This window comes from Octopus bimaculoides, chromosome 15, assembly GCF_046866305.1.
Source record: "Octopus bimaculoides isolate indiv1 chromosome 15, ASM4686630v1, whole genome shotgun sequence".
Taxonomy (NCBI): Eukaryota; Metazoa; Mollusca; class Cephalopoda; order Octopoda; family Octopodidae; genus Octopus; species Octopus bimaculoides.
This window is the reverse complement of record NC_142942.1, coordinates 46306074-46333113: the sequence shown is the minus strand read 5'-3', so window position 1 is coordinate 46333113 and position 27040 is coordinate 46306074. Positions and strand designations below refer to the sequence as shown.

At 38.3% G+C, this 27040-nt stretch overlaps 1 protein-coding gene across 3 annotated transcripts in view; it reads right to left on the bottom strand.

The window, feature by feature from the left end:
- LOC106880847 (DET1 homolog) overlaps positions 1–27040 on the bottom strand; it is a 136257-nt gene that overhangs the window by 15147 nt on the left and 94070 nt on the right. For all 3 annotated transcript variants that reach the window (XM_014930980.3, XM_014930981.3, XM_089363802.1), the window contains one exon: positions 24946–26546. In XM_014930980.3, coding sequence (XP_014786466.1) covers positions 24946–26417 — 1472 coding nt within the window. In that variant the 5' untranslated portion in view covers positions 26418–26546. The remainder of the gene's footprint in view (positions 1–24945; positions 26547–27040) is intronic.

The window sequence follows — 27040 nt, the reverse complement described above, 5'->3', positions numbered from 1 at the left end:
CTAAACAATAGAAGTACAATAACCCACATGAATATATTAGGGTGTTCGGAAAGTAATTGTGCTTTACCAGAAAGGATAAAAAAAACAATTGTAAACTACGCTTATTTGAATAGTTTTAATCAAGTATGTAATCACTAATGTTTCTAATTACTACAATCTAACGAGAAAGTAACTTTTTTTTATGCCACTTTCAAAAAAACCTATTTCTTTTCCTGAAAAAAAATGTCTGAAAGACTGTTTTTAACTTCCTCTCTCTTTCTGAAGGTTTTGCCTCTTATAAAATGTTCTAGTGATTGGAACAGATGGAAGTCTGCAGGTGCTAAGTCGGGTGAGTATGAAGGATGTGGAAGAACTTCCCATCCTAATGATCTTATTTTGGGGGGGGGGGGGTTGTTTTGAAGTGTATGGCCATGTCATGTTGGAGAATAATAGCTTTTCTTTTTACCAAAAGCTGGCCACTTTCGGCATAATTTCTCATTCATACAATCAATAGACATCTTGGCAATAAACATCTGCACTGATGGTCCTTTCATGTTCCAACAGTTCATAATGGACGATATCTTTCATGTTCCACCAAACACAGAAAGAGTTTTGTGGATAGAGTTCTGGTTTTGTTATTGACACTGACCTCTCATAGCGTCTCATAAAGCGAGATTTCTATACATCTTAAATTTGCAGAAGAATTTGTGGTGAGTAGTTTAGCCTAATCGGTCTAGAGCACCGCGACATGTAATCACGGAGGTGTGAATTCGAGTCTCATAGCTGACCACCTACACTTTTTTCTGCAAAATAGGGATAGCCTATCCTGTCCAGGCTATATTTTTATTAGCATTATCCTGCGTTTGAGAATTTAAAATCACTTCTGTAACTTTCTAAGACATCTCAATGCTTCTAAAAGCAAACTTCGTTTGCTTGTTTACGTTCATCGTAATTTGAATTTAACGTAATAATGATTGTCTTTTTGTTTTCTATTGTTGTGCAAAACCCATTTTCCATCACCTGTAAGAATGCACTGCAGAAATGACAGGTTGCCATTCTTGGTTAGAAGACTGCTAAAGCTGGTGGAACATTGTGATCGCTTCTCAAACGTAAGCTTATGTGGAATCCAAATTCTCTCTTTGCATGTCTTTTCCAATTTGTATGAGGTATTAATGGATAGTTGAACATGACACATTAAATTTTTGCATTAAATCTCTGGTGCTTTGACATGGATCTTGATACAATAGTTTCATTCAAAAGGTTGTCATTCAGAGTGGGTTGTCTTCCAGAGCGAGGCTTGTCGGATATATCACAATCACCATCTTTAAAGCACAACTGACATGCATGAGCTTTCATTGCATCCGGATACACTTCACAAATGCTTTCCATTGCTTCTGTAGCAGTACTTTTCTTTTGAAGCTCATACGGTAAGCAATGGCAAATATGTTGTTTCATAAAGTTCTTATCCCATGAGGTTAATTACTAAAATAACTATGAACGACACACTGCTGGGGGAGAAGAGATGATGTACTATTTCTAGACAGTTTTCTGCCATTCAACCGTGGCTCTGATGTGAGTGGTTGATTCATATTTCATAGTTGTGAAAAACCAATTACTTTCCAAACACCTTAACAGATATTGAATGAACATCCTGTATGTCTTGAAATATAATTCACCCTGCATTTAGGGCACTACCCATAATTCTACAGTGCTTCAGTTCACTCCATGTGTCTTAACAGCCCAACAAACCAACGAATGACCTATGTGATCATTTGATGCATTAGATATAACAGCCATTTCTCTTCTACATTGTATCTTATTATACACAAGGAGACTTTGGAAAATGAGGTGAGCTGGCAGAAACGGTAGCACGCCGGGCGAAATGCTTATCGGTATTTTGTCTGTCTTTACGTTCTGAGTTCAAATTCTGCCGAGGTCGACTTTGCATTTCATCCTTTCGGGGTCGATAAATTAAGTACCAGTTATGCACTGGGTCGATGTAATCGACTTAATTCCTTTATTTGTCCTTGTTTGTCCCCTCTATGCTTAGCCCCTTGCGGGCAATAGAGAAATAAGATAATGAGATTCTAGACACTACAATAGAGGGAGGTCAAGGATGGAAGGCTTCTGACAACCAGTTCATTCATTCAAGACTAACATGTGGTTGGAAACCAAACTTCTTAACCACACAGCCACGCCCAGGTCTCCCTCAGGCACTCACATACATGTGTGGGGTCTGTATGTCTATGTGTGGGTGCGCATGTGTGCATATGTGCACCTGTGTGTTTGTTTACATTTTATGATGGTCGTTATGAGCAGTGGTGGTGTTCTCACTTTCCCTGTCAACAACTTGTCCACTCACTTCATGCCTTCCTAGGTATGTGATATAAACGATCCCTTACTCGAAAAAAAAAAAAACAGGTAAGGGTTACAAACTTATGTGAATTTGTGGCTGTCATCCTTTACCAACATTGTCAGCACTGCAAGTTCATATCATTCAAACAGGGAAGTGAAGCTAGTCAATTTCTAAACTAACTAACCTTTCACTATACCATGGATGCTTGCCACATCATCATCAGTAATAATGACATGTTTATTTTAAAACCAGCTGAGAAATTTTGAGAATTATGGGTTAGGAGGAAAAAATGGAGGGTTCTGATGGTGCTATTGTTTCTCGGGGGATTTTAATTAGCTAAGTGAGTGAAGTTAACCCCAAATGGGAATTAATTGGAACTGGGTCACAAAAGATTGCATTTATGGAGAACATATCAAGGGACCGCAGTATTGGTGGTAGTAACAGTGGTGGTGGTGGTGGTGACAACAATGTAACTGCACCACCCGCTACCACAAATATGCTCTTTACTATCACTGGCACTACCATTACCACCACCACCACCACCACCACCATCAATAACAACATCATTGTTAATACCAGTCATCACTGTCACCACCATCAGCAGCAGCATCACTGGCACTACCAGTCATCATCATCATTACCATCACCAACACCATCAAGAAGAAGAACAACAACTTCACTGTTACAACCAGCCATCATCATCACCACCACCACCACCACCACCACCACCACCGACATCACCACCACCACCACCACCACCACCACCACCGACATCACCACCACCACCACCACCAACACCACCACCACATCCACTGCTGCCAATGCCATCCCCAACACCATAGCAACAGAGAATAAATTGTCAAAAATGAAAGACAATAGCTATACAATATATATATATATATATATATATATATATATATATATATATATATTGAACATCATTAAAAGTGTATACATGTATGTGTTGCAGTGGATTTTATACACATACAACAAAGAGTGAAAGAGATTAGCATGACTAAAAGCACATAAGTGTATGCATGTACGTGTGTGTGTGTGTGTGTGTGTGTGTGTGTGTGTGTGTGTGTGTGTGTGTCCGTGTGTCCATGTGAGCAATAACATAATGGTTTCTATATCTGAATGCTTTCCACTCAGTGTTATTCCAGAAGGACTAACTTTACAGAGAACAACTATCTCTCTAGTGACTCACACACACACACACACACACACACACACAAGCATCTGTATGTGTATATTTTCTGTGTGAGTGTGTGTGTGTGTGTGTGTGTGTGTGTGTGTGTGTGTGTGTGTGTGAATGCTTTGTTTCTTGCTAACTTAGGGCTGCTCACCTACAGGGCAAGTCTGGACACGTGTGAAAAAAAAGAAGCCATATTTATGATCACACACACACACACACTCACTCCATCACTGAAAATATACTACATGTATATACACCACCCACACAATACATGTATACAGATATTACACACTCACACACACACACACACACACACACACAGAAATACAACCATGCAACCACTAAGTATGACACACCACATACTAAATATAAAATACACTATACATTCACACTGCTCCTTCTTTCTTTCCTTCCTTCCTTCCTTCCTTTCCACCCAACCCCAACAAAGCATTTACCCCTACTCCAACCATATATCTACAAAGCATCAATAGACACACGCACACACACACACACACATCTGTACAACACGTCCATAATCGCCATCACCATTAACCCACACATCATCATTATTATTATTGCCACAACTACTACCTTCCCCTCGCACACATCATATGCACAAATCTATAAATTATCATCTCTCTTCTCTCACACACACACAATATCATGACCATCACTGCAAATCCCCCAGCCACCACCACCACCACCACCACCACCACCACCACCTGAAGTCCAAGTTACTGAAGTTAATGTAACAACAGAAACTGTTGCGTAGCATTACTGACATTGTTGCTGATACTGTTTGTGTTGTGTGATATTTTAAGGCAGGGGTTTTCAAACTTTTTGGCTTGTGGACCCCTTTATAGTTCAGGCTTTACCTTAGTGCACATGCACATCCAAACATAGACATACAGACCCCACACATGTATGTGAGTGCCTGAAGGAGACCCGGGCGTGGCTGTGTGGTTAAGAAGTTTGGTTTCCAACCACATGGTTTCAGTCCTGCTGTGTGGTACCTTGGGCCAGGGGTTTTCAAACTTTTTGACTTGTGGACCCCTTTATAGTTCAGGCTTTACCTTAGTGCACATGCGCATCCACACATAGACATACAGACCCCACACATGTATGTGAGTGCCTGAAGGAGACCCGGGCGTGGCTGTGTGGTTAAGAAGTTTGGTTTCCAACCACATGGTTTCAGTCCTGCTGTGTGGTACCTTGGGCCAGGGGTTTTCAAACTTTTTGGCTTGTGGACCCCTTTATAGTTCAGGCTTTACCTAAGTGCACATGCGCATCCACACATAGACATACAGACCCCACACATGTATGTGAGTGCCTGAAGGAGACCCGGGCGTGGCTGTGTGGTTAAGAAGTTTGGTTTCCAACCACATGGTTTCAGTCCTGCTGTGTGGTACCTTGGGCCAGGGGTTTTCAAACTTTTTGGCTTGTGGACCCCTTTATAGTTCAGGCTTTACCTAAGTGCACATGCGCATCCAAACATAGACATACAGACCCCACACATGTATGTGAGTGCCTGAAGGAGACCCGGGCGTGGCTGTGTGGTTAAGAAGTTTGGTTTCCAACCACATGGTTTCAGTCCTGCTGTGTGGTACCTTGGGCCAGGGGTTTTCAAACTTTTTGACTTGCGGACCCCTTTATATTTCAGGCTTTACCTTAGGGACCCCCTTATAAACGCTTATGAAATTTATACATAAATATTTGCTTGAAATAACATATATTTTTACATTTTATTTATTTAACAGTATTTAACAAAATAGGTTTATTGTCAATTAAAAGATTTCAATTAAAGGACATATATAAAATCAAATTGCCCATAAAAAGTATTTGCTGTCCACGGACTCCCTGTGGTCCGCGGACCACGGTTTGAAAACCCCTGTTTTAAGGGATAAAAAGGGTCAAACTCAAAACAGATGATTTCCATTTTAAAGAGGGCAATGATGTGTTAAAGAGGTACTGACTGTTCCAACAGTCCTATGAAGCTCCTTATAATTAACCCTTAAGGGTTAAAAAAAACAAAACAGGTCCAAATATTATATGTTTTATGCTGAAACTGACCAGATCTGGCCTCTCACATCTACTCTACAATGTCATTCTAGAGATAAACAATCACACCATCAAAATCTTCATTATGAGATAATGCATCGTTAATTCAAAACGGTGTGGATAAATAAGCATTACATTTGACAGTAATCTGAATACCAAAAGGTTAAAGATGGTCCAGCCATGCCCATCCCTTCTCCACCACTCACCAGACACAAGCTATCTCGGACTACAGAATCCAATGCGCCTTTCCCTCATTTTGTTTTAACCAAGGTCAAATGTGACATCAAGGAGATTTGAGTGCTATGTCTAGCATGAAGATTGTCCACAAAGTAGCTCCATGTTAGTTTTGTGCCATATGTATATTTTATTGTTGCTGTTTGGCAGGTCAGAGTGACCAGCTAAATGTGTTGTCTCATTAATCTCGTTAACAAGGTATTGAGAAACACCATTAATCATAGCTAGTTCAGGTGATCAAAGATCATAATTTTTCCAACTATTAATCTCACCTTTCAAGATGTGAACATTTTTCAATATTTACAATCTACACAACATTTTGATCAGCTTAAACTCCAATCATCACCAGTTGTCTTACTCTTGGACACATATGTGCAGGTGTGGCTGTGTGGCAAGAAGCTTGCTTCCCAACCACATGGTTCCGGGTTCAGTTCCACTGTGTGGCACCTTGGGCAAGTGTCTTCTGCTATAACCTTAGGCGATGCTACTGGGAGTGCTAAACTCTTGGTAGGGTCACCTTGGGTGGCAATGTTGAAAATGAGGACCCAAAGTAAGCGTGACCAACCTCCAAAGACCCCAATGGTGGAACAAGTGAATGATGATTACAACTGATCTGAATGGTTGAACCAGTGGTTGAAGAGGGGGTACGCCTGATGAGCTACAGAAAGCATCAACTTTACAGTATAAATGTAAACAAACCAAGGAATGAAGATGGTGATGTTACAGTGTTTTTAATTAGTGATTTGCTCACAGATTAAAAAATGTATTCTTGTCATTGTCATCCTTTTATTTGCTTACAAGATATATTTATATATATATATATATATATATATATATATATATATATATATATAAACTTACCCCTTTAGTATTTAAACTGGCCATACCTAGCCAAAATATTCTACATGTTTTAGATTTAAATTGGTCAGATCCAGCCTCTTACACCTACCCTACAATGTCATTCAAAAATAAAATGTCACATTATTAAAATCTCAAAGTTACAAGATAATGCAGGATTTATTCAAAAAAATGTAAATACATTTGACAGAATAAGGTAGAAGGGTAAAGTCCCCCTTTGGTCATGGATAACCATAGGTTTGCACCTAGAAAGTTCCCCTCTTAGGCACAAGTCTGGGCAAGATTGCTTATGGAAGACCAGCAGTCGCCCATGCATACCAGCCTACCCTCTCCATGCCACCAGTGACATTGCAACTCATTTCTACAGCTGAGTGAACTGGAGCGACGTGAAATAAAGTTTCTTACTCAAGAACACAACACGCAGCCTGGTCCAGGAATTGAACTCACTGCCTCATAACTGTGAGCTTGACGCTCTAACCCCTGAGCTATATGTCTTCACATTTGACAGAATAAAGGGTTAAATATAGGTATAAGTGTGACTGTGTTAAGTTTGTTTTCTGACCATGTGGTCTCAGTCCCATTGTGCAGCACCTTCAGCAAGTCTTCTACTATAGCTGGCATGCTAAATGATTCTGTCTGCTTGCCACCTTACTTCCTCCAAGTATGAAAATTTGCAAATCCATCCAACCAGCAACACATTTTCAGTAGCAAGGGAACGAGGCAGTGATGAAAGAAGCAAAGCAACCAACTGATATGAAAATGTCACAGATAGCAGCATCTTTATGAACTAGGTCCTGTAGGGGTATGCATACGTGTGTGTGTGTGTGTGTGTGTGTCTCCATTCCGTGTCCATCATATCTACAACCTAACAAGTCATACAGGTGACTACCTAATATTGGCCCTCATTAATAGGTAGAGCAAATTATCTGGAGAGGAGGAGGAGGAGGAGGAAAATACTCATATGCACAGACACACACACACACACACTAAGACCACATATGGAGAGAGAGTAGTAGCGACAAAGCCAGATAAGCTGATTTAATCCCTAATGTTAAGTAGAGATTTTACTAAGACCTTTTGTCAAGTAAGACATAAAAATATATTGCATTTGAATTGGAGAGGATATTCTCACTTAAAACTTGATGTTTATGGCATTTTCATGTGTGTATATAGTGGGAGACAGTGTATATGTGTGTGAAAGAGTGCATGTGTGCAGAGTGTGTGTGTGTGTGTGTGTGTGTAAGAGCCAGATAATGTATGTGTGCAGTGTATGTCATCATCATCATCGTTTAACGTCCGCTTTCCATGCTAGCATGGGTTGGACGATTTGACTGAGGACTGGCGAACCAGATGGCAACACCAGGCTCCAATCTAATTTGGCAGAGTTTCTACAGCTGGATGCCCTTCCTAACGCCAACCACTCAGAGAGTGTAGGTAGGTATATATATATATATATATATATATATATATATATATATATATATATTTATATATTTATATATATATATATATATATATATATATATATATATATATATATATATATATTTATATATATATATATTTATATATATATATATATATTTATTTCGTTTTTGTATCTGGTTTGCAATATTCTTTATGTGAATTTGTGTGTTGAAACAAATTTTGTTGTATCTAGAGAGAATCAACATGCCAATATAATTAACACACACACTGGTTCAATTTCACTCATTTATTACACATCCAATTTTTTTTGTCAAAGCTCTTTCATTGCTGTTTTGCAATCAGATATTTGATAAACGAGAGGAACTGAACCAGTGTGCGTGTCAATTATATTGGCATCATGACTCAATATATATATATATATGTGTGTGTGTTGAAATTCTTTGACAAGAACAGAAGGAATAATATGAAGATTACTTTGATGTAGAATCAGTGGAGTACATTCTGAGTATTTCCTTCCACCTCCATCTGCACTGCTATCCCTAAGACCACCACCAATGCTACTACCACCATTTGCAAAAGGTTTAACCCTTTAGTGTTTAAACCGGTCATATCCGGCCCAAATATTCTACATGTTTTATATTCAAACTGTCCATATCTAGCCTCTCACACCTACTCTACAGTGATATTCTCAGAATAAACTATCACACCATCGAAACTTCAAAGCTGTAAGATAATGTATGATTAATTCAAAACAACTTGAGTGAAAAAGTATTATATTTAACAGAATAATCTGAACACTAAAGGGTTAAAGAAACAGACAAAAAAGAGAGTATTGAGGTCGATTTGTTTGACTAAACCCTTCAAAGTAGTGCCCCAGCCTGGCCACAATCCAACGGACTGAAATGAAGTCAAGATAACCCCCCCCCCGTCAAGATATGACCAGCAAGGTCTTATTTATTGGTGATAACTTAACTGTAATTTAATCACTGTCAGTTGGTGTAAATAACACTTTGTTTAAAGTAGGTTATGGTGAAGATTGATAAATGTAAAGGATCAACAGATGGTGGGGAGGAGAGTTTGAATAAGGGAAGGAGAGAGAGGGAGGGGAAAAAACATTGAAGACATGGAGGGTGACTGTGGAAAAGAATGATATATACACAAAAGCATCATCCGTCATCATTTAACATTCATTTTTCCATACTTGCATGGGTTACACAGAATTAACTACATTAGTCAAGTACAGATTAACAAACAGCTTCATATATATCAAGTCATCCCATAAGTTCTGTCCGATTTTACCTTTTTTAAAATTGAATGAAATTTAATGGAATTTTAGAATGTCTAATGGAATTGAAAATTACTTTTATGCATTTGTGCATATTTAAACTAATTAAATATTATTTTACAGAATAATAGAAGTAAAATTTCTTTGATTAAAACCCTTTCTAACATGGAAGTATCCAAAGAGCATTCAAGGCACATAATGCTTTATGAGTACAAAAAAGGAAACTCTGCAGCCGAAGCGACTCGAAACATACACTCAGTTTATGGGAAAGAATGCTCGAATGAAAGAACTTGCAGAAGATGGTCTACAAAATTCAGAAGTGGCAATTTCAACCTTGAAGATGAAGATTGAACAAGATGTCCAATTGAGTTTGTTAAGCTCCTTGAGGCATTACTTTAAGAAAATCCTACATTATCAGTTGAAGAATTGGCAATAAAACTTAGTTCAAACCATACAACTGTTCGTTGTCATCTTCAACAACTTGGAAAACGGGTGCCTCATGAATTGTGCTGGAGGAGGCTTGTCCAACCCATGAAAGCATGGCAAAACAGACACTAAATGATGATGATATATAATACTGTGCATGCTTTATCTATGTAAGAATGAATATTTATGTGTACAAGTGTAAATGTTAAGCCACGCACATATACTAGTATGTGTGCGTGTATGCATATATATACATGTATTTAATAATGTGTCTATGTACATGTGTGTAATGCATGCATGTATATGTATGTGGGCATGAATGTGTGTATCTATATATATGAATGTGTGCATGAGTGTCTATGTGTATGTGGAGTATGTGTGCCTATGAATATGTATATATGTGTCTAGGCATGTATATGTGCTATATAACCATGTGTGTATGTATGTATGTATGTATGTATGTATGCAGGTGGTGACTATACTATGAATATGTGTACACACTAGTTCAATGCAAACCATGATTATGTGAAATTTTATCTGCTACCCCCATATCTCACCCTACTGACCACACCTCCAGCAGTCATAAACCTACCCACCCACCCATCCATCCCTCCACCTTCCCGCCCACTCACCAGATATTACCACAGAGACACAGGCAAACAGACACACAGACAGAGAGAGGGGTGGGACGGTGCAAAAAAAAGGGAGGAGGGGGAGCAAGATAATGGAAACTAGACAATAATAGAGTTGGTGTCAAAATCAAATATACAATCTTGTCTTCCAGTTAATCCTCTTATCCGACCCCACCCCCACCATCCCCAACTCCATCACCACTTCTACAAAGTGTTAATGAAATGCAGAGGTATAATGAAGTATGGTTGGTTGTATTTAGTGTGTGTGTTTACATACACATACATGTGCAAGGCTACACACACACCACACAGACTCACATTCATAAACAAACTACCATGCATCCGCAATAAAACCAGCATGGGCTGGAGAGAGGGAGATAGAAAGAGGAAGAGAGAAGGAAAGACACACACACATACACAGAGGAAGAGATGTGCACTAGGCATGCATAGTGTGTGCACATGTGTGTGAGGGAGTGAATGATTTTGTAGTATACCCAGTTGTAAGTCAGACACACGCACAGTTATTCAGAGTATCTGATTAGAAACGACCCATTCAGCTTCCTCGTTGCCCATATACAACATCACCATCCAAGGCCTACAGGGCCACCAATGAGCTGTGCCTTCTCCTAAACTTTCCTGCAACCACTACTATAACAGTCTCTTCTCTACATTCTCACTAAATAATCTCACCGCCTCCCCCCATCACTTCCTCTCCACACAATGCAACTACCTTTCTTTTACCTTCTTCCCTCCCATACTGCATCTACCATTGAAGTTTACAATCATGGCCTATACACTGAACACCCAGCCTAATTCTGATACAGAACTATTCTCTCTCTCTCTCTCCCCCTGCAGTACCCCACATACTCTAGTTAATTTATTAAAAAAAAAAAAAACCCAAAAAACAGTAAGAGTAAAAAAAAAAACACTGTTAGAATACCAGGTGAAATGCTTTGTGGCATTTAGTTACGGCTTTTAATTTGTTTTCATCCCTCAGGGGTTCTTGAAATCTACTAATATTTATTTTCCCCTTAAAATTGCTGGTATATTCTTACTCTTTTACTTGTTTCAGTCATTTGACTGTAGCCATGCTGGAGCACCGCCTTTAGTCGAGCAAATCGACCCCAGAACTTATTCTTTGCAAGCCTAGTACTTATTCTATCGGTCTCTTTTGCTGAACCGCTAAGTTGCGGGGGATGTAAACACACCAGCATCGGTTGTCAAGTGATGTTGGGTGGGGGGTGGGGGCAAACACAGACACACAAACATACACACACACACACACATATATACATATATATATATATATATATATATACAACGGGCTTCTTTCAGTTTCTGTCTACCAAATTCATTCACAAGGCTTTGGTCGGCCCGAGGCTATAGTAGAAGACACTAGCCCAAGGTGCCACGCAGTGGGACTGAACCCGGAACCATGTGGTTGGTAAGCAAGCTACTTACCACACAGCCACTCCTACGCCTATGTTATCTTTATTATTATCATCATCATCATCATCATCAATGTCATTAAGGCGGCGAGCTGGCAGAATCGTTAGCAGGCTGGACGAAATGCTTAGCGGCATTTCGCCCGTCGCTATGTTCTGAGTTCAAATTCTGCCGATATTGACTTTGCTTTTCATCCTTTCGGGGTCGATAAATTAAGTACCAGTGAAACAGTGGGATTGATGTAATCAACTAGTCCCCTCCCCACAGATTTCAAACCTTGTGCCTATAGTAGAAAGGATTATCATTATTATCATCATCATCATCAAAGGTGATGAGTTGGCAGAATTGTTAGGATGCTGTGCAAAATGCTTAGTGGTATTTAGTTCATCTTCACATTCTGAGTTCAAATTCCAAAGAGGTCGACTTTACTTTTCATCCTTTCTATTGAAGGCACAAGGCCTGAAATTTTTGGAGAAAGGGGCCTAGTTGATTACATCGACCCCCCCCCCCCCCCCGTGTTTCACTGGTACTCAATTTATCGACCCTGAAAAGATGAAAGGCAAAGTCAACCTTGGCAGAATTTGAACTTGGAACATAAAAGCTGGATAAAATTCAGCAAAGCATTTTGTCGAACATGCTAATGATTCTACCAGCTCACCATTTTAATAATAATCAAATAATTATTGTTTCTAATGTCGTGCGCATTGCTTTCCCTCCTGACTAAAGGTTTACAAAAAAAAAAAAATAAATAAATTCACAAACCCAAAACATTGGTGGGACTGGGAGGGGTAGTTGATTAAATGGACTCCCAATACTTGATTGGTACTTTATTTTATTGACCTATGCCCATCAAGGACGAAAAGCAAAATTGAACTCTGAGATTTGAACTTGGGAGGCAATAACAATAAGAATGTTCTTAGTTCAAATCTTGCAGCAGCCAACTTTGCCTTTCACTCTTCCAAGAGTCAATAGGATAAAGTACCACTGGTCAAGTACCAAGTAAAAACCAACTGATTAACCCTTCCCTTCAAATTGCCAGTGTTAGAAATTTCTTATGACTAGTATTACATGTCAGGGCCAGCAGAGCATCCCACAAAATGATACTGTACTTTGCTACATTTTCTTTTAGTTCAGAGTTCAAATCATGCCTGGGTTGCTTTTTTGACTTCCACTCTTCCAGGTCTGATAAAAAATAAATACCTGTCATACACTGGGGTTGATTAAAGAGCTACGGATCCGCAAACGCACACACATGCATGTCCACAGTGCTTAGTGTGCATGTATATATAGTGGTTGGTATGTGTATATAATTGTTGATGTTTGTGTGTGTGTGTGTGCATATAGTGGTCAATGTGTAGTGTATGTGTTTAGTGGTTGATATATGTGTTCATGTGTGTATGTATGTGTGTGCCACAGTTAGCATATATTGCATATTATGTGTGATTGTGCAGCAGTAGTGTGTGTGTGTGTGTGTGTGTGTGTGTGTATGTGTGTGTGTGTGTAGTGGTTAATGGTGTCCATTGTTGTCAGTGCTGACTGAGCAGACATTTGATCAAAGACAATCCAGATAAGACCACTCCCTCTTTTTTTTAGGGTTATGTCTAATATCAAATTGTCCAATGTGTCCTTTCCTTACTTAAGGTGGTCATGTGATTTGAAGGGCATTTACTGTCTGTTTCTAGCAGCTCAAAGCTCTACCTTCAGCTTGTAAAGTGTTGTGAAGTAGTTTGTGCTTTAAATAGGTGTGTGTGTGTGTGTGTGTGTGTGTAAGAAAGATGGAGGTGGTGATGATGATGATGATGATGATGATGATGATGAGTATAATAAGAAAATAAACAAACAAAAGCCTCCACCTTGTTTTCCATCTTTGAAAAGTAGCAAAGGTCAGAGGTGAGATGTAGAGGGAGTGGGAGGAGGAGGAGAAGGGGCAAGGGATAGGCAGGGAGAGTTAAGCGTATTAAAAGGGACAAGAAACAACAAGTCCGGTCGGAGATGGGACTAGGTGTACAATAAGTGGTGGTGGCGGTAGTGGAAGTAGTGATGGTGATAGCATAGGTGGTGGTGGTGGTGTTGATGGTGATAGCATAGGTGAGGATGGTGGTGGTGTTGATGGTGTAGGAAAGAACGATAGTTGAGGAGGAGGAGGTGGTGGTGGTGGTGGTTGGTGGTGGTGGCGATGACGGTGGTGCAGTTGACAGAAAGCATCGATTCTAATGCAACAACATGTAAGCCAGTTGCTGGCAGGAGAGAGTGAGAGAGAGAGGGAGGGAGGGAGGGAGGGAGGGGGGGAAAGAGAAAGAGACTGGAAGAGACAGAGAGGGAAAGAGAAGGAATGAATGGGTATTGTGTGAGACAATCAGGTTGTGGACTGAGACAAGCTAATCAAAGGATATTATGAAGATGGTGAAGAGAAGAAAGGTAAGGTAAATGCCGGAATAGCCTCGGGTTGTCAGCCATCTTCCAAAATAAGCCTAAGTCAGAGTGATCCAGACAGCCGAAGTCAGTGTGATCTGGCAATCCATTCTACCAATCTCAGCCAACCAGTTTCCTGCCAAACTTAGCCAACCAACTAGCTTGATCAATCCATTCATCCATCCATCCGTCTGTCCAGCCAACCAACCAATCAACCAACCGGCTAACAAGCCAGCCAGCCAGCCAGCCAACCAGTCACAATTACCTCCAGCTTGCCAATCCAATCTGGTGTGATCCAGCCAGTGTGATCCAGCCAGTGTGATCCAGCCAGTGTGATCCAGCCAGCGATAACCAGTGTGATCCTGCTAGGCAAGCCAACCAGCTAACCAGCCAGTCCCCAACCCAAACAGAGCAATCCATCTAATCCTATCCAACCAGTACCACCACTATCTAAGCCAAACAACTATGCAGGCCAAGCTGCTGCTGCTGCTGCTGCCGTTGTTACTGCCACTGTTGCTGCTGCAGTTTGCAAGGCTGGCTGCAGAGTTAGTTGTTGCACTGGTGCAATTAAAAAAGGTGGTGGAGGAGGGGAAGAAAGCGAAAAAAAAAAAGCATAAGTAAAAACAAAAGAGAAAAGAAAGAGAAAAACAGAGAGCGAAAGTATTCCACAGTCATAATCGAAATGAAAGCTTTCAGAGACAAAACTGATAGATAAAATATTATGGTGTGAGAAGACCAAACTAATGCATTGAAAAACATAATAATAATAATAATAATAATGATAAGCGTCTGTTATTGATTTGGTCGTTAAAGTTGAAAGAGAGATTTGTACACTGAGTCACTGACAGCAAAATTACTTTTCTAACCCAGCATGCATTAAATATAAGCTTGATTTAGCACAGCTGTGGTAGTTAAATGAGTATGGGATAGGGTTGTTGCTGTAGTTGTTGTCTAGGCCCAAACTGATGTTCAGCTCAAATGCATTCCTGCCATGACCCTATCACATAATATATACTTATATATATATATATATATATATATATATATATGTATATATATATATATATATATATAAGTCAGTAAATAGTGGGGTTGTGTTGACCACACATGGAGAAATAATAGGAAAATGAAAAATAATAATAAGGCAGAATGCTAAACTGGAAGCATATTTTAATAAAGATTTCTAACCGGCTTTCATTGCTAAGCAAATTTTCAAGAAGAGGGAGAATGAAAATGTTTTTTACAAAGAAGTACAAAATGAAGAAAATAATATATAAAAAAAATATATAAAAAAATAAATATACCAATACATTATATTGTCTTTGAGCTTTTGAAGTTCAATGGTAATCCATGTATATAATGGTTGGAAAAATAAGGATGCATGAGAATTGAGAGTTGTGTTAGGTTTAAAAAAAAGGAGCTAAAAGTTTGTGTTAAGCAGGAAGTGTGATGTCAAAACAGGAAGTGTGTGTAAGGGGAGACAAATGTTTTTAGTTGGAGTTATGAACTCTTTTTCAACAGGAAGTTTATGTCTGTTCTCTAGGAACCACACTTCCTGCCTAACACAAACTGCGTCAGGGCTACCTACATTTACTCTTTTAGTGGCATAAGAGGTGTAAGAAAAATCCTTGTGGTATGTATGAATGCACCTTCCCATGTCACAAAGCTCCATCAGATATTTTATACCTTAAGCTCATCTACATAATGTAGCTTCAGCCAAAAAAAGGAGGAAACCTACAAATGTTTTTTTTTTTTCCTTTCTGTTTCTTAGTTCAAACTTTCCATTTCTTTCTTCACCCTACAAAATGTGTATTACACCAGAGTTGTTGGTGTTGTTGTTGTTATTGCTGCTGCTATTTCTATTTTAGTTCAAAATTATTATTTGTCTCCAATGAAATAAACGTATTCTGTTGAGGAATGTAATTTTTTTCTTTTTATTTCCCTGCTAAAACTCTCTAGGGACATTTTTTAAATGCTGTAGCTATTTTGCTGATTTACAAAACAAAAACATTTTCCATTGCAAATTAAAATTTATTTTTTTGTTTTGAACTCCAAAAGGGAAGAATTAACACAAGTAATTAAATTTTTATGTCTCTATTTAGAATTTTGACATAATAAAAAAAAGTAGTTTTTTTAACATAGTTTCATCTGGCAAAAATCCGCAAATACGAGAGAGCCAGATGAAATATCTTTAAAACATCTTAATGATGGTTTCAAATTTAGGAACAAGACCAGCAATTTTAAAGAGAGATGTTAGTTGATGCTATCAAACCCAGTATTTAACTGGTGCTTTATCACCCGCACCCCTAACCCTCCCAAAAGGCAAAGATTATTTCAGAACATAAAGTTACCAAAAAAAAAAAAAAAAAAAAAAAAAAAAAAAAAGCATGGCATTTTGTCCACTGTTGAAACAATCTTGCAATTATTTTTTTTCTGTCATTTACCGCATTTTGAGTAATTACGAATCACATTTTATTAACATATTTTTACAAGAAGAAAGAAAAAAGAAGAAAAAAACGTTAATTGTATAAAAGATCAAATTATTGAGACCCCACCCATAACCTTGCCAAAGAAATAAAAGAAATAAAGTAAACTGTTTTTAGTTCAGGCATAAAAAAGCAGTAGTTTTGATTGAGGGTAGGCAGAGTTGATCCTCACACTTGACTGTTAATTTATAGACCCTGGACATAGGAAAGACAAAGCTGATCTCAGCAAGATTTGAACTTGGAACAGGAAGGCCCAAAACACTTTTAATACAGGCAGTCACAGAGGAGTTGTGTACAATGCTGAGTGCTGAGAGAATTGTCAAGACCCAGTTCTTTATATTGAGTCCACCCACACCCTCCCCACACAAATGAAAAAAAACAGAGGACACTTCAAATTTAAAAACAAAAATGAATAAATTAAAACGAGAAACAGAAATAGAGAATAGAGATAAATCAATAACTGATTAAAAATATAATCCTTGCTTAAGTCTAATTAATATGCTTAATATTCATATATTCCTCAAGGCAGTCAGCTGGCACAATCATTAGCATGCTGGATAAAATGCTAAATAGCATTTCGTCTGACTTTACATTCTGAGTTCAAATTCTGCCAAGTTTGACTTTGCCTTTCATCCTTTCGGATTCGATAAAATAAGTACCAGTTGAACACTGGGGGAGCTGATGTAATCAACTTAGCCCCTCCCTCAAACTTGCTGGTCTTGTGCCAAAATTTGAATCCTATATTCATATATATTCCATGTTACCTAATGTTATATTCTAGCCAAGTGGTTCTCAACTGCAGCTCTCGGGGCCACATGTGGCCCTCGATGGGCTTCTCTCTATAAACATAAATTTTTCTTAAGTTGACTAGTGCTTTATGCTCTTTTGGTGTGACTCCCTAAAAAATTCCAGGTTTTGGATTTGGTCTTGATATTAAAATGGTTGAGAACTGCTTGGCTAGCCAGTCTAAAAAGAGACCAGCTTCACACACACACACACACACACAGAGTCAGATACATGTGAAAAGATATGTTAACTGATGCTCAACCAATCTCCGACTGGCAGCAATTAACAAATAGCCATTTGAAGACAAACACCCTTTTTTTAGTATGTATAGTTGGGTAAGTGGCAGTCATACAGTATCAGCCCTTCTCAGATAGGAGAGGAAGTAGGGGTTAAGATTAAAAGAAAACAAGAGGGGGGAAAAAGAAGTTTTATTGATGAATTAATTAATGAAGAAAAACGATAGCTGGAATGGTAATGAGAATAGGAACTGGAGGTAGGGATTAATATCAGCTAATGAGAAGGCAGCTAACTAGCAGAATTGTTAGCATGCCAGATAAAATTTTTAGCAGCATTTCATGTCTTTGTGTTCTGAGTTCAAATACCACTGAGATCGACTTTGCTTTTCATCCTTTCGGGGTCGATAAAAGAAGTGTCAATTGAGAACTGGGGTCAATGTAATCGATTTAGCTGTCCCTTGAAATTGCTGGCTTTGTGCCAAAATTTAAAACCAATATTAGCTAATAGGAGAAAAAAAAATATTCTTCATGCCTTAGCTGGCTATGCTTAAGCAGCAGACCTGTAATCAAAGGTATTTAAATGCTGATCATCACATCAGGATTTTTTGCTTTTTTTCTTAAGAATAGTGTGGCACTGTGGTAAGAAGTTTGCTTCCCAATCACATGGTTTTGGGTTCAGTCCCACTGCGTGGCACCTTGGGCAAATGTCTTCTACTGTAGCTTTGGGCTAACCAAAATCTTGTGAGTGGATTTGGTAGAGTGAATTTGAAAGAAGCCCATCGTATACATGTATATATCTATGCGCGTGTGTGTGTCTTTGTCAATTAGTGGTGGGGATACACAAACACAGATACAACCAGTGTTTGTGTGTTTACATCCATGTAACTTAGCAGTTCAGTAAAAGAGTGATAGAATAAGTAGCAGGCTCAACAAAAGATAAGTCCTGGTTTTGATTTTTTCAAATAAAACTTTTTAAGGTGGTGTCCCAACATGGCTGTAGTCAAACCAAAGAGTGGTCTCATGCAAGACCATTTTTCTTTGGACTGGGAGATCATGCACAAAACAAAACTCAAAGTGCAAATATACAATTTAATTTTTACATATATAATACATACATAGACACAGGCATGGCTGTGTGGTAAGAAGTTTACTCCCGAGCCATGTTTCCGGGTACAGTCCCATTGTGTGGCACCTTGGGCAAATGTCTTCCACCTTAGCCACGGGCTGACCAAAACCATGAGGGTGGACTTGGTAGATAGAAACTGAAAGAAGCCTATCATGTGTGTGTGTGTCTCTGTTTGTCTCTCACCATTGCTTGACAACTTGTGTTGGTGTGCTTACGTGCCCGTAACTTAGTAGTTTGGCAAAAAGAGATAGATAAAATAAGTGTCAGGCTTAGAAATAAAAATGAGTACCGGGGTCAGTTTGTGCAACTAAAATTTCTTAAGGAATGCCCCAATATGGCTGCTATCTGATGACTGAAACAAGTAAAAAAATAAATATATATATACTGCAAAAACAGCCTGCGACCTTTCAATTAAAAATAGAAAAAACATTTTTTAATTTATTCTTTCTGCACAACCTGGTACCACATGATCCACAACCTGGAGGCAGGGTACTTCTGTGACTGGCACAAAACTGAGCATTATCTTTAGAAGTTCCATATAAGTTTATCGTAGCAGTAATAGAGCAAGATATTGCAGTAACAATTCAGGCACATGGTGCAGTACTAATACAGTGTTTTTATAGTAATTACTGCAGTTAAAGCATGTTGCAGCAGAGATACAGTAAAATGTAAGAGAAATGCAGCAATGTAGGAGGGGGCGCAGTAAACGCACAGCAGGGTGTACAGTGGTCGTGCAGTAGTAATGCAGTAACAATGCAGTGGTCATACAGGAAATTATATATTAGAAAAACATTTTAGCAGCCTAACCTAAAATATGTTAACATATAAAAATGAAGTCTTGCTGAAAGAAAACAGAAAGGAAAACAAAATAAATAAAAGACAAACACTAGTAGATTTATTTTCTGTTTTCTTTTTAGTTGTTTTTTTTTTGTCTCTGTATTTCTATAATGTATCATTTTAATGAACAACCATATTGTTTGGCTCTATGTTCTCCAAAGAACTAATCTTTGGTTCATTGCTTTTCAGATGGTAGAATGACAATAGAGTATCATGTCTGTATAAGTGGCGTATAATAAATACTACACCACAACATATTATTTTATCGGTTTTCTCTCGATATCTGCATCTTTCACTGACATACACCACGAAGAGACAGACACACTTCTATCTAGTTTTCTTGTTTAATTTAACTCATATTACTATTGGTCAACTCAACCCTGTGATAGGTGACATTTGTTCCAAAGTACCGTGTAGCGAGATTGAACATGTCACCACATGATTAACGAAGTAAATAATTTCTAAATGAAACGGACATGCCTGCTGATACTTCTCAACCTCCTCTCTAGTGTTTCTTAATGAGAGGTCAATAGAAATAACATGAGAGAATGACAAAATTATATAATTAAGAACAGTTATTGAATAAAGTAAAGAAAGATCTATTTCTGCTCAAGTCCAATTGCCTAATGAGGATCAATATAACATCCCCTCTACAGCTTGTGGTCTCATAATCTTAGAAGTCATTGTAACTAATCGCACACGTGTACACACACACACACACACACACACAGATAAATAGGTAAATAAATTAATAGGTATAAATGTATACATAGACAGACGTGCATAAATGACTCATGCATTTTATGATCACAACTGTGATCACACCCTGCTGTTATCATCATCATCATCATCATTATTATTATTATAAAGGTAGTGGGTTGGCCACGTTTTTAATGTTGCAGCAATAACCTTGCAGTATTTGTTCAACCGGTTCTTTACATTCTGAGTTCAAAACCTGCTGAGGTCAACTTTCTCCTTAATCCCTTTGGGGGCCAATAAACTTAGGAAACAATTGGCAACAAACTGGTAGAGTCTCACAAAATGCTGAGTGGGATTTCCTTCAGCTGACATGAGAGGCTGAATCTGGTTGGTCAGAATATAAAATGGGTAGAATATTGTGGTTGGATATGGCCAGTTTAAATGCTAAACAGTTAAGCACAAGGCCAGCAACTTTTTTTTTTTTTTGGCTGGGGAAGGACAAGGGTTAGCTGATGCCATCTGCCTCAGTACAAGACTGGTAGTTTATTACTTTATTCAAATCATTTATTCACCCTGGAAGCGTGAAAGTAAGATTGTAATCATGTAAAGTAAATATAACAAATAATCCAGAATCCTTGTCCGGTAGTGGATCAATCCCAAAGTCTAATCAGTTCATGCCAGCCACAAGGCTAAACATCCCTGAAAGTTTCATCCGGATCCATCCAGCAGTTCTTGAGATATCTTGTCCACAGACAAACAAACAACTGAAAACAATACCTCCACCTTCGCTAAGGCAGAGGTAATAATCCTTTCAACTATAGGCACGAGTCTTGGAATTTTAAGGGAGGAGCCTAGTCAATCACACTGACCCCAGTGCTTGACTGGTACTTCATTAACTCTGAAAGGATGAAAAGCAAAGTTGACTTTGGCAGAATTTGAACTCGGAATGTGAAGATGAATGAAACGCCACCAAGTCTTTTGTCTGGTGGGCAAATGAATAATAATCCTTTCTACCATAGACACAAGACCTGAAATTTTGGCGAGGGGGTGGGGGTGGGGCTAGTTGATTACATTGACCTCCAGTGCTTGAATGGTACTTATTTTTATTGACCCTAAAAGGATAAAAAGGCAAAGTTGACCTCAGTGGAATTTGAACTCAGATTGCAAAGATGAGTGAAATCCTGCTAAGCATTTTAAATTGTGTGCTAACAATTCTGCCAGCTTGTTGCAATAATAATAATAATGATAATAATCCTTTCTATAATAGACACAAGGCCTGAAACTTTAGTGAGAGGACTAGTTGATAATAATAATGAGGTTGATAGTAATAATGATAATAATAATAATAATAATAATAATAATGATGATAATGATAATGGTTTCTGGTTTAGGTACAAAGCCAACAAGGAGGGGGAATGATGATGATGGTCTGTAATATAGTCTCAGAGAGACAGATTTTAGGAGAAAGAAGTGTTGATTGATTCATCCATAAATAGTATTTGGTTGGTTCTTTACATCAACTCATAAAAGATGAAAGGCAAAGTTCAGCCTGATGGCATTTGAGTTTGGAAGGAAAATGGATGGAACTAATTACGAAAAGACCACTGCAGATTCCATCATTTTCTGATGTATAACAACAGTAATTTCTACTATAGACGCACGGTCACTGTACAGAAGTATAACAAGATGATATAGGGCTTAGTGAATTCAATCAACATTAGTATACTAGTGGTACTTATTACATCGGTCCCAGACAAGCAAAAGGTAGAACCAATACTTGAAGGGATTAGAACAGAATGCAAAAATGCAAAGGGACATTGTACTATTTACTTAAATAGCACAAGGAATTCTGTGTAACACTAATAATTCTAGCAATCTATCACCCTTATAACAACAACAAAAGCAACAACGGTCCATATTGATAAATGCCATAAATATTCTTCCCCGCAACCAGCATGCTCAGAAACCTAATTGTGGTTCGAAGTAGTAGCCTCCAACCATTCCTCCCTGCTTCCACCATGGCCAACCGTTCAATACAGCAAGCAGGCTTTTCCTCAGTATTGATTGAGAGCCAATATCAATAATAAATAAATAAATAAAATAAAAATGAAAAAAATAGCCTGCTTCCGAATGACTCAGCGCCATCAAGTCAAAAGAGACACAAACACACACAAGCAAACACACACACACATATGACCATCAATGATATCAATGGAAACCCCTTTATATGTATCAGGTAATACAAAGAATATAACTAATTAGAAGCTGCAATATCGAAATAGGCTCCAACTGTATACAGTGGCCCTTTTCATCCCTCGTCTCTCTCCTATACTCTTTATCAGCAACAAGCTTCCATCTCCAAATATGTCATAAGGTTTTGTTGGTTGCAACAGTTCAAACAGGGAAAAGCAATCAAAGGAAGTTGTCCGAGTTTGGAGGAGGAAAAAAAAGAAAGAAAAAAAGGGAACCCTTCAACAAAAAAAAAAAAAAAAAAGTCTCTTGCCTGAGCTGCTTGCAATCCAACTCCACACTTAACCCCTATCCCCTAAAAGCATTCATTTATTCATTATTCCCCATACCCCCTCCCTTGTTCCTGTTCCCTATTTTATATTGATTTTCCTCCCACGCTAACATTGAGAAAGGATTTTGCTTTTTTGTTTTTTGTTTTCTGGCTTTCTCTTTATTTTTTTGTGTTTTTTGAGAAATTGTTTTTACCAGTTTAACCACTCAAACAGGGCAACGTTCTTCCAAGTGGTGAAACAAAGTCAGAACCATGCCAAAGGAACCACATTGCAATGACTGTTAAAAAAAGACTGAACTCTGCGATCCATCTACTTACACATGCAGCCCCTTAAACACACCCCTATTGCACAGAGTAAATAAGACAAGAAGGGAAGAAAATATCTAGAAAGATATAGAAGCTTTTATAGAAAATGCTGTGAAGTATATAGGGTGTGGTTGGTCATATTATGTCCCTGAAGGTCTTGCAACTTAACGGTTCAACAAATAGAGATAAATATAGTATAAGAAGCTCACTTCGTAAGCATATAGTTTTGGGTTCGGTCCCACTGCACAGCAGCTTGGCCAAGTGTTTTCTACTACAACACCTGACTGACCAAAGCCTTGTGACAGGACCAAGTTGACAAAAAGTGAAGGAAACTGTATGTTCGAGTGTGTGTGTGTGTGTGTGTGTGTGTGTTCATGTGTGCCCTTGTCTAGTGCTGGTGGTAAGATAAAATGCATTCTGTTCCCACTGTAAGATATAACAAAAATGTTAGTTGGCTTCCTCTGTTGTGTGTGTGTGTGTGTGAGTATAGTAAAAGTGAATGTAAAATAACCATCCTGGCCTGGCAACTAACAACAGAGTTGATTCTGCTGAAGATACACAAAGACCAAGAGGTTGTGTTGAACTGGATATAAGATTAAATCTACAATCCAAGAACAGGGACAATCAGCTGATGAGCTCCCTTCTGCAGTTTCTGGCTACCTCGGTTTCACTCAGAAACCTCGGGTTGACTTAAGGCTATGGCAGAAAACACTTGGTCATGGTAGTGCACATATGATTGCTGGGTCAAGCCATCTTCTTGATCCAACAACCATACTTGTAGCCATGTGTAAGAATAAAGAGGGATAGAAAAGAAGGTGAACAGCATAGATATTTAAAAAAAATAACAAAAGTAACAATAAAAATGGTGCTGCTGTTCAAATCCAGGTATGGAGATACAATGTAACACTTGAGAAAGATCTGACCAATAGTATGAGAAGATGATTGTAATCATTGTCATTAACCTCAGGCCAACTTTGACTGACTTAACTGAGCTGTGATCAAAGGCAATTCTTCCATTGTTTTGGTATCAAAGATTTCTTTATCTAATGCCAATTTTTTAATTTTTGTTTTTTGATAAAAGAAAAGTGGACAGGGTGTGATTTAACCCTTTTGATACCAGCCTGTTCAAGAATCAACCCTGGTTCAGCAATACATACTTCCTTTTTAAAAGTGATCAAAATAAAAATCTATCAAAAGTCTATGTTAGTTCATCTTCCAAAAATTACCATATTTTAACATGTATAAGGAACCCTTTTTTGTCAAAAGTTAAGGTTAAAAAAATATGGGAGTTTCTAATACATGGATAGTATTATAATCCCTTACAAAACCATTTTTTCCAAATTTTAAGCCCCCAGAATTAGGGGATTCCTTATACACATTAAATAATGACAAAGTTATTTCACTAAAGTCTTCATTATTTTCAAAATTAAATGACACAAAGGCAGTGCATTTCAAGAGAAATATAGTAACAAACGGATTAAGGTAAATTTGTCTGTTATTTCTAACAGGTTGAGGACTGTACAGAAGCTTCTTCACAAGCTCATGAGACAAGAAATGAATGATGGACTACAAAAGTATTTGGAAAATTATAAGTGAATCACTTTTCCAAAAAATACAGAAATCACAAGATATCATTTACCTGATGGGGTGGTCGCCACAAGCCTTTGGTCTTTCCATCATTGAAACCCATTTTTCATCGTAGCTAAAGAGAGCCAAGTCGAGGTAGGGACTACTGCTGAACGACTGAGCACTGATTGGTAGTTGAGCCAGAAGACGTTTCACAGCTTCTGTGTGTCCACCAAACTTAGCATTGATTATAGTCTGTTTGAACCGATGTTGCATCTGTCGAGCATAGATGTTACTTGACGCCGAGCACGTGAACTGCATATCACTGTGCAGCATGGCATTGCGAAAGACATCACAGAAATTTTCAAAAAGTTCTAAGAGGTTTTCAGAAGTATTTTCATAGACGGCTAAAACTTCAGTAGTGATCATGTTATAGACAACAAAAAATGATGGTTGTGAATTGGGGTCCGAGACGCGCAAAGTGACCACCTCTTCACTTGCATATTTAATGAGTAGATGTTCGCTATCAATTAATTGCATCTTCCACATTCGTAAACTTTTAAACTGATCAAAATATTGATAAAACTTACGCAATTCATATATAGAGTCCATACGTTTGGCACGTTCATAGAGGAAAACTAGAAGACGGTGCTTGAGGGAGTTGATGGTGGTTTCCGTCATGGGCCGGATTTGGTGCACCTGAGTTTTTGAATCTAAACCTAGATGAAGTATACTTTCATCATCGTCGAAACAAAACCGACCTATACTACGGACATCAACAAAATGGCCATCTTTAGTAATCTGGAAGATATGAATGGTTTGGTGTTGGACAGAGAGTACAGCAAGGGTATTCTTATACAAATAGAGTCCTTGGTTGTGCGAGAGGAAAATTTTATCACATTTAAATTGGCGAGTATCACACAAAAGACCAGTCTCCAGTTCCACAATGTGTAAGCAATAGTCCTCGAGTGGACAGCGAGGATTCGGTGGCACAGATTCATTGTTTCTGTAGACATCGAAAAAAAATGGATAAGGGTCTTCTGGAACAAAGATTGCTGAACCGACTATTACATACTTACCATCGTCAGTAAACAGGCTACATTCTCGGTTTAAATGTTCTCCATTAGTAGCCACTACAGTCACTTGTTTTTGAGTAAAGAAACGTTCAAAGAGTTTGCTGTGAAGATAATGTAACCGATTGTCGTAAACTGACGGAGTGTGGTCACCATTGAAATGCCTCAAAAGATCAGAAGCAGCTGCTGGACCATTGAATTCATAGATTTCTAGAGATGTCTGTGTGGCAGAGAAAGCAATGAAATAATGACCATCAGGAGAGAATTTTCTCAGAAAACATGGGGGTTTTTCCACATTGACAATGGTGAAATTGGGGAAGACATTGGTGTAGAACATACGGGACTGATTGAACTGGACCCCTGGACGACCAAAGTTAATCTGCCGGTTAAAGACACGGTGTACGATGCTTTGGTTGGGTATCTTCCGTGGTTTGATTTCATCTGCATCATTGTCCCTGGGTGTGTCAAACATAGTGCTAACACTGAGAGAATCACCTTCAGATTACAGGGAGTCTATACAAACAAACTGTCTTTAAACTGAATACCATTGTTATGGGTTGAAGCTCACAACATCACACTTCAGTTCATTTCAATTGAAGTTCTGCAACAAATAAAATACACAAAATTAATCAAGCAGCTAAAATATCAGAACAATAATATATATATATATATATATATATATATACACACACATATACACAACACACATTGAATTTAGTTTTGCTAATCAAATATTCCTCATAGTTTCATAGAAAGATTATCGTCATCATTGTTTTAACATTTGCTTTTCCATGTTTGCAAGGGTCGGATGGAATTTATTGGAGGCCCTTCTTTTTTTGCCATCAACTCTCAAAGTACCAGTCAAACACTGGGGTCAATGTAAACCCCTCCCAATAAAAAAATTGCTGTCCTTGTGCCAAAATTGGAAACAACTATTATTGTACTTATCCAGGGTGGTAGATTGGTAGAATCCATAGAGCAAGAAAAATTCTTTGCAGTATTTGGTTATGTCTTGTTACATTCTGAGTTCAAATCCTGTTGAGGTAAACTTCATCTTTCAGGGGGTCTATAAAATACAGCACCAGTTAATTAATC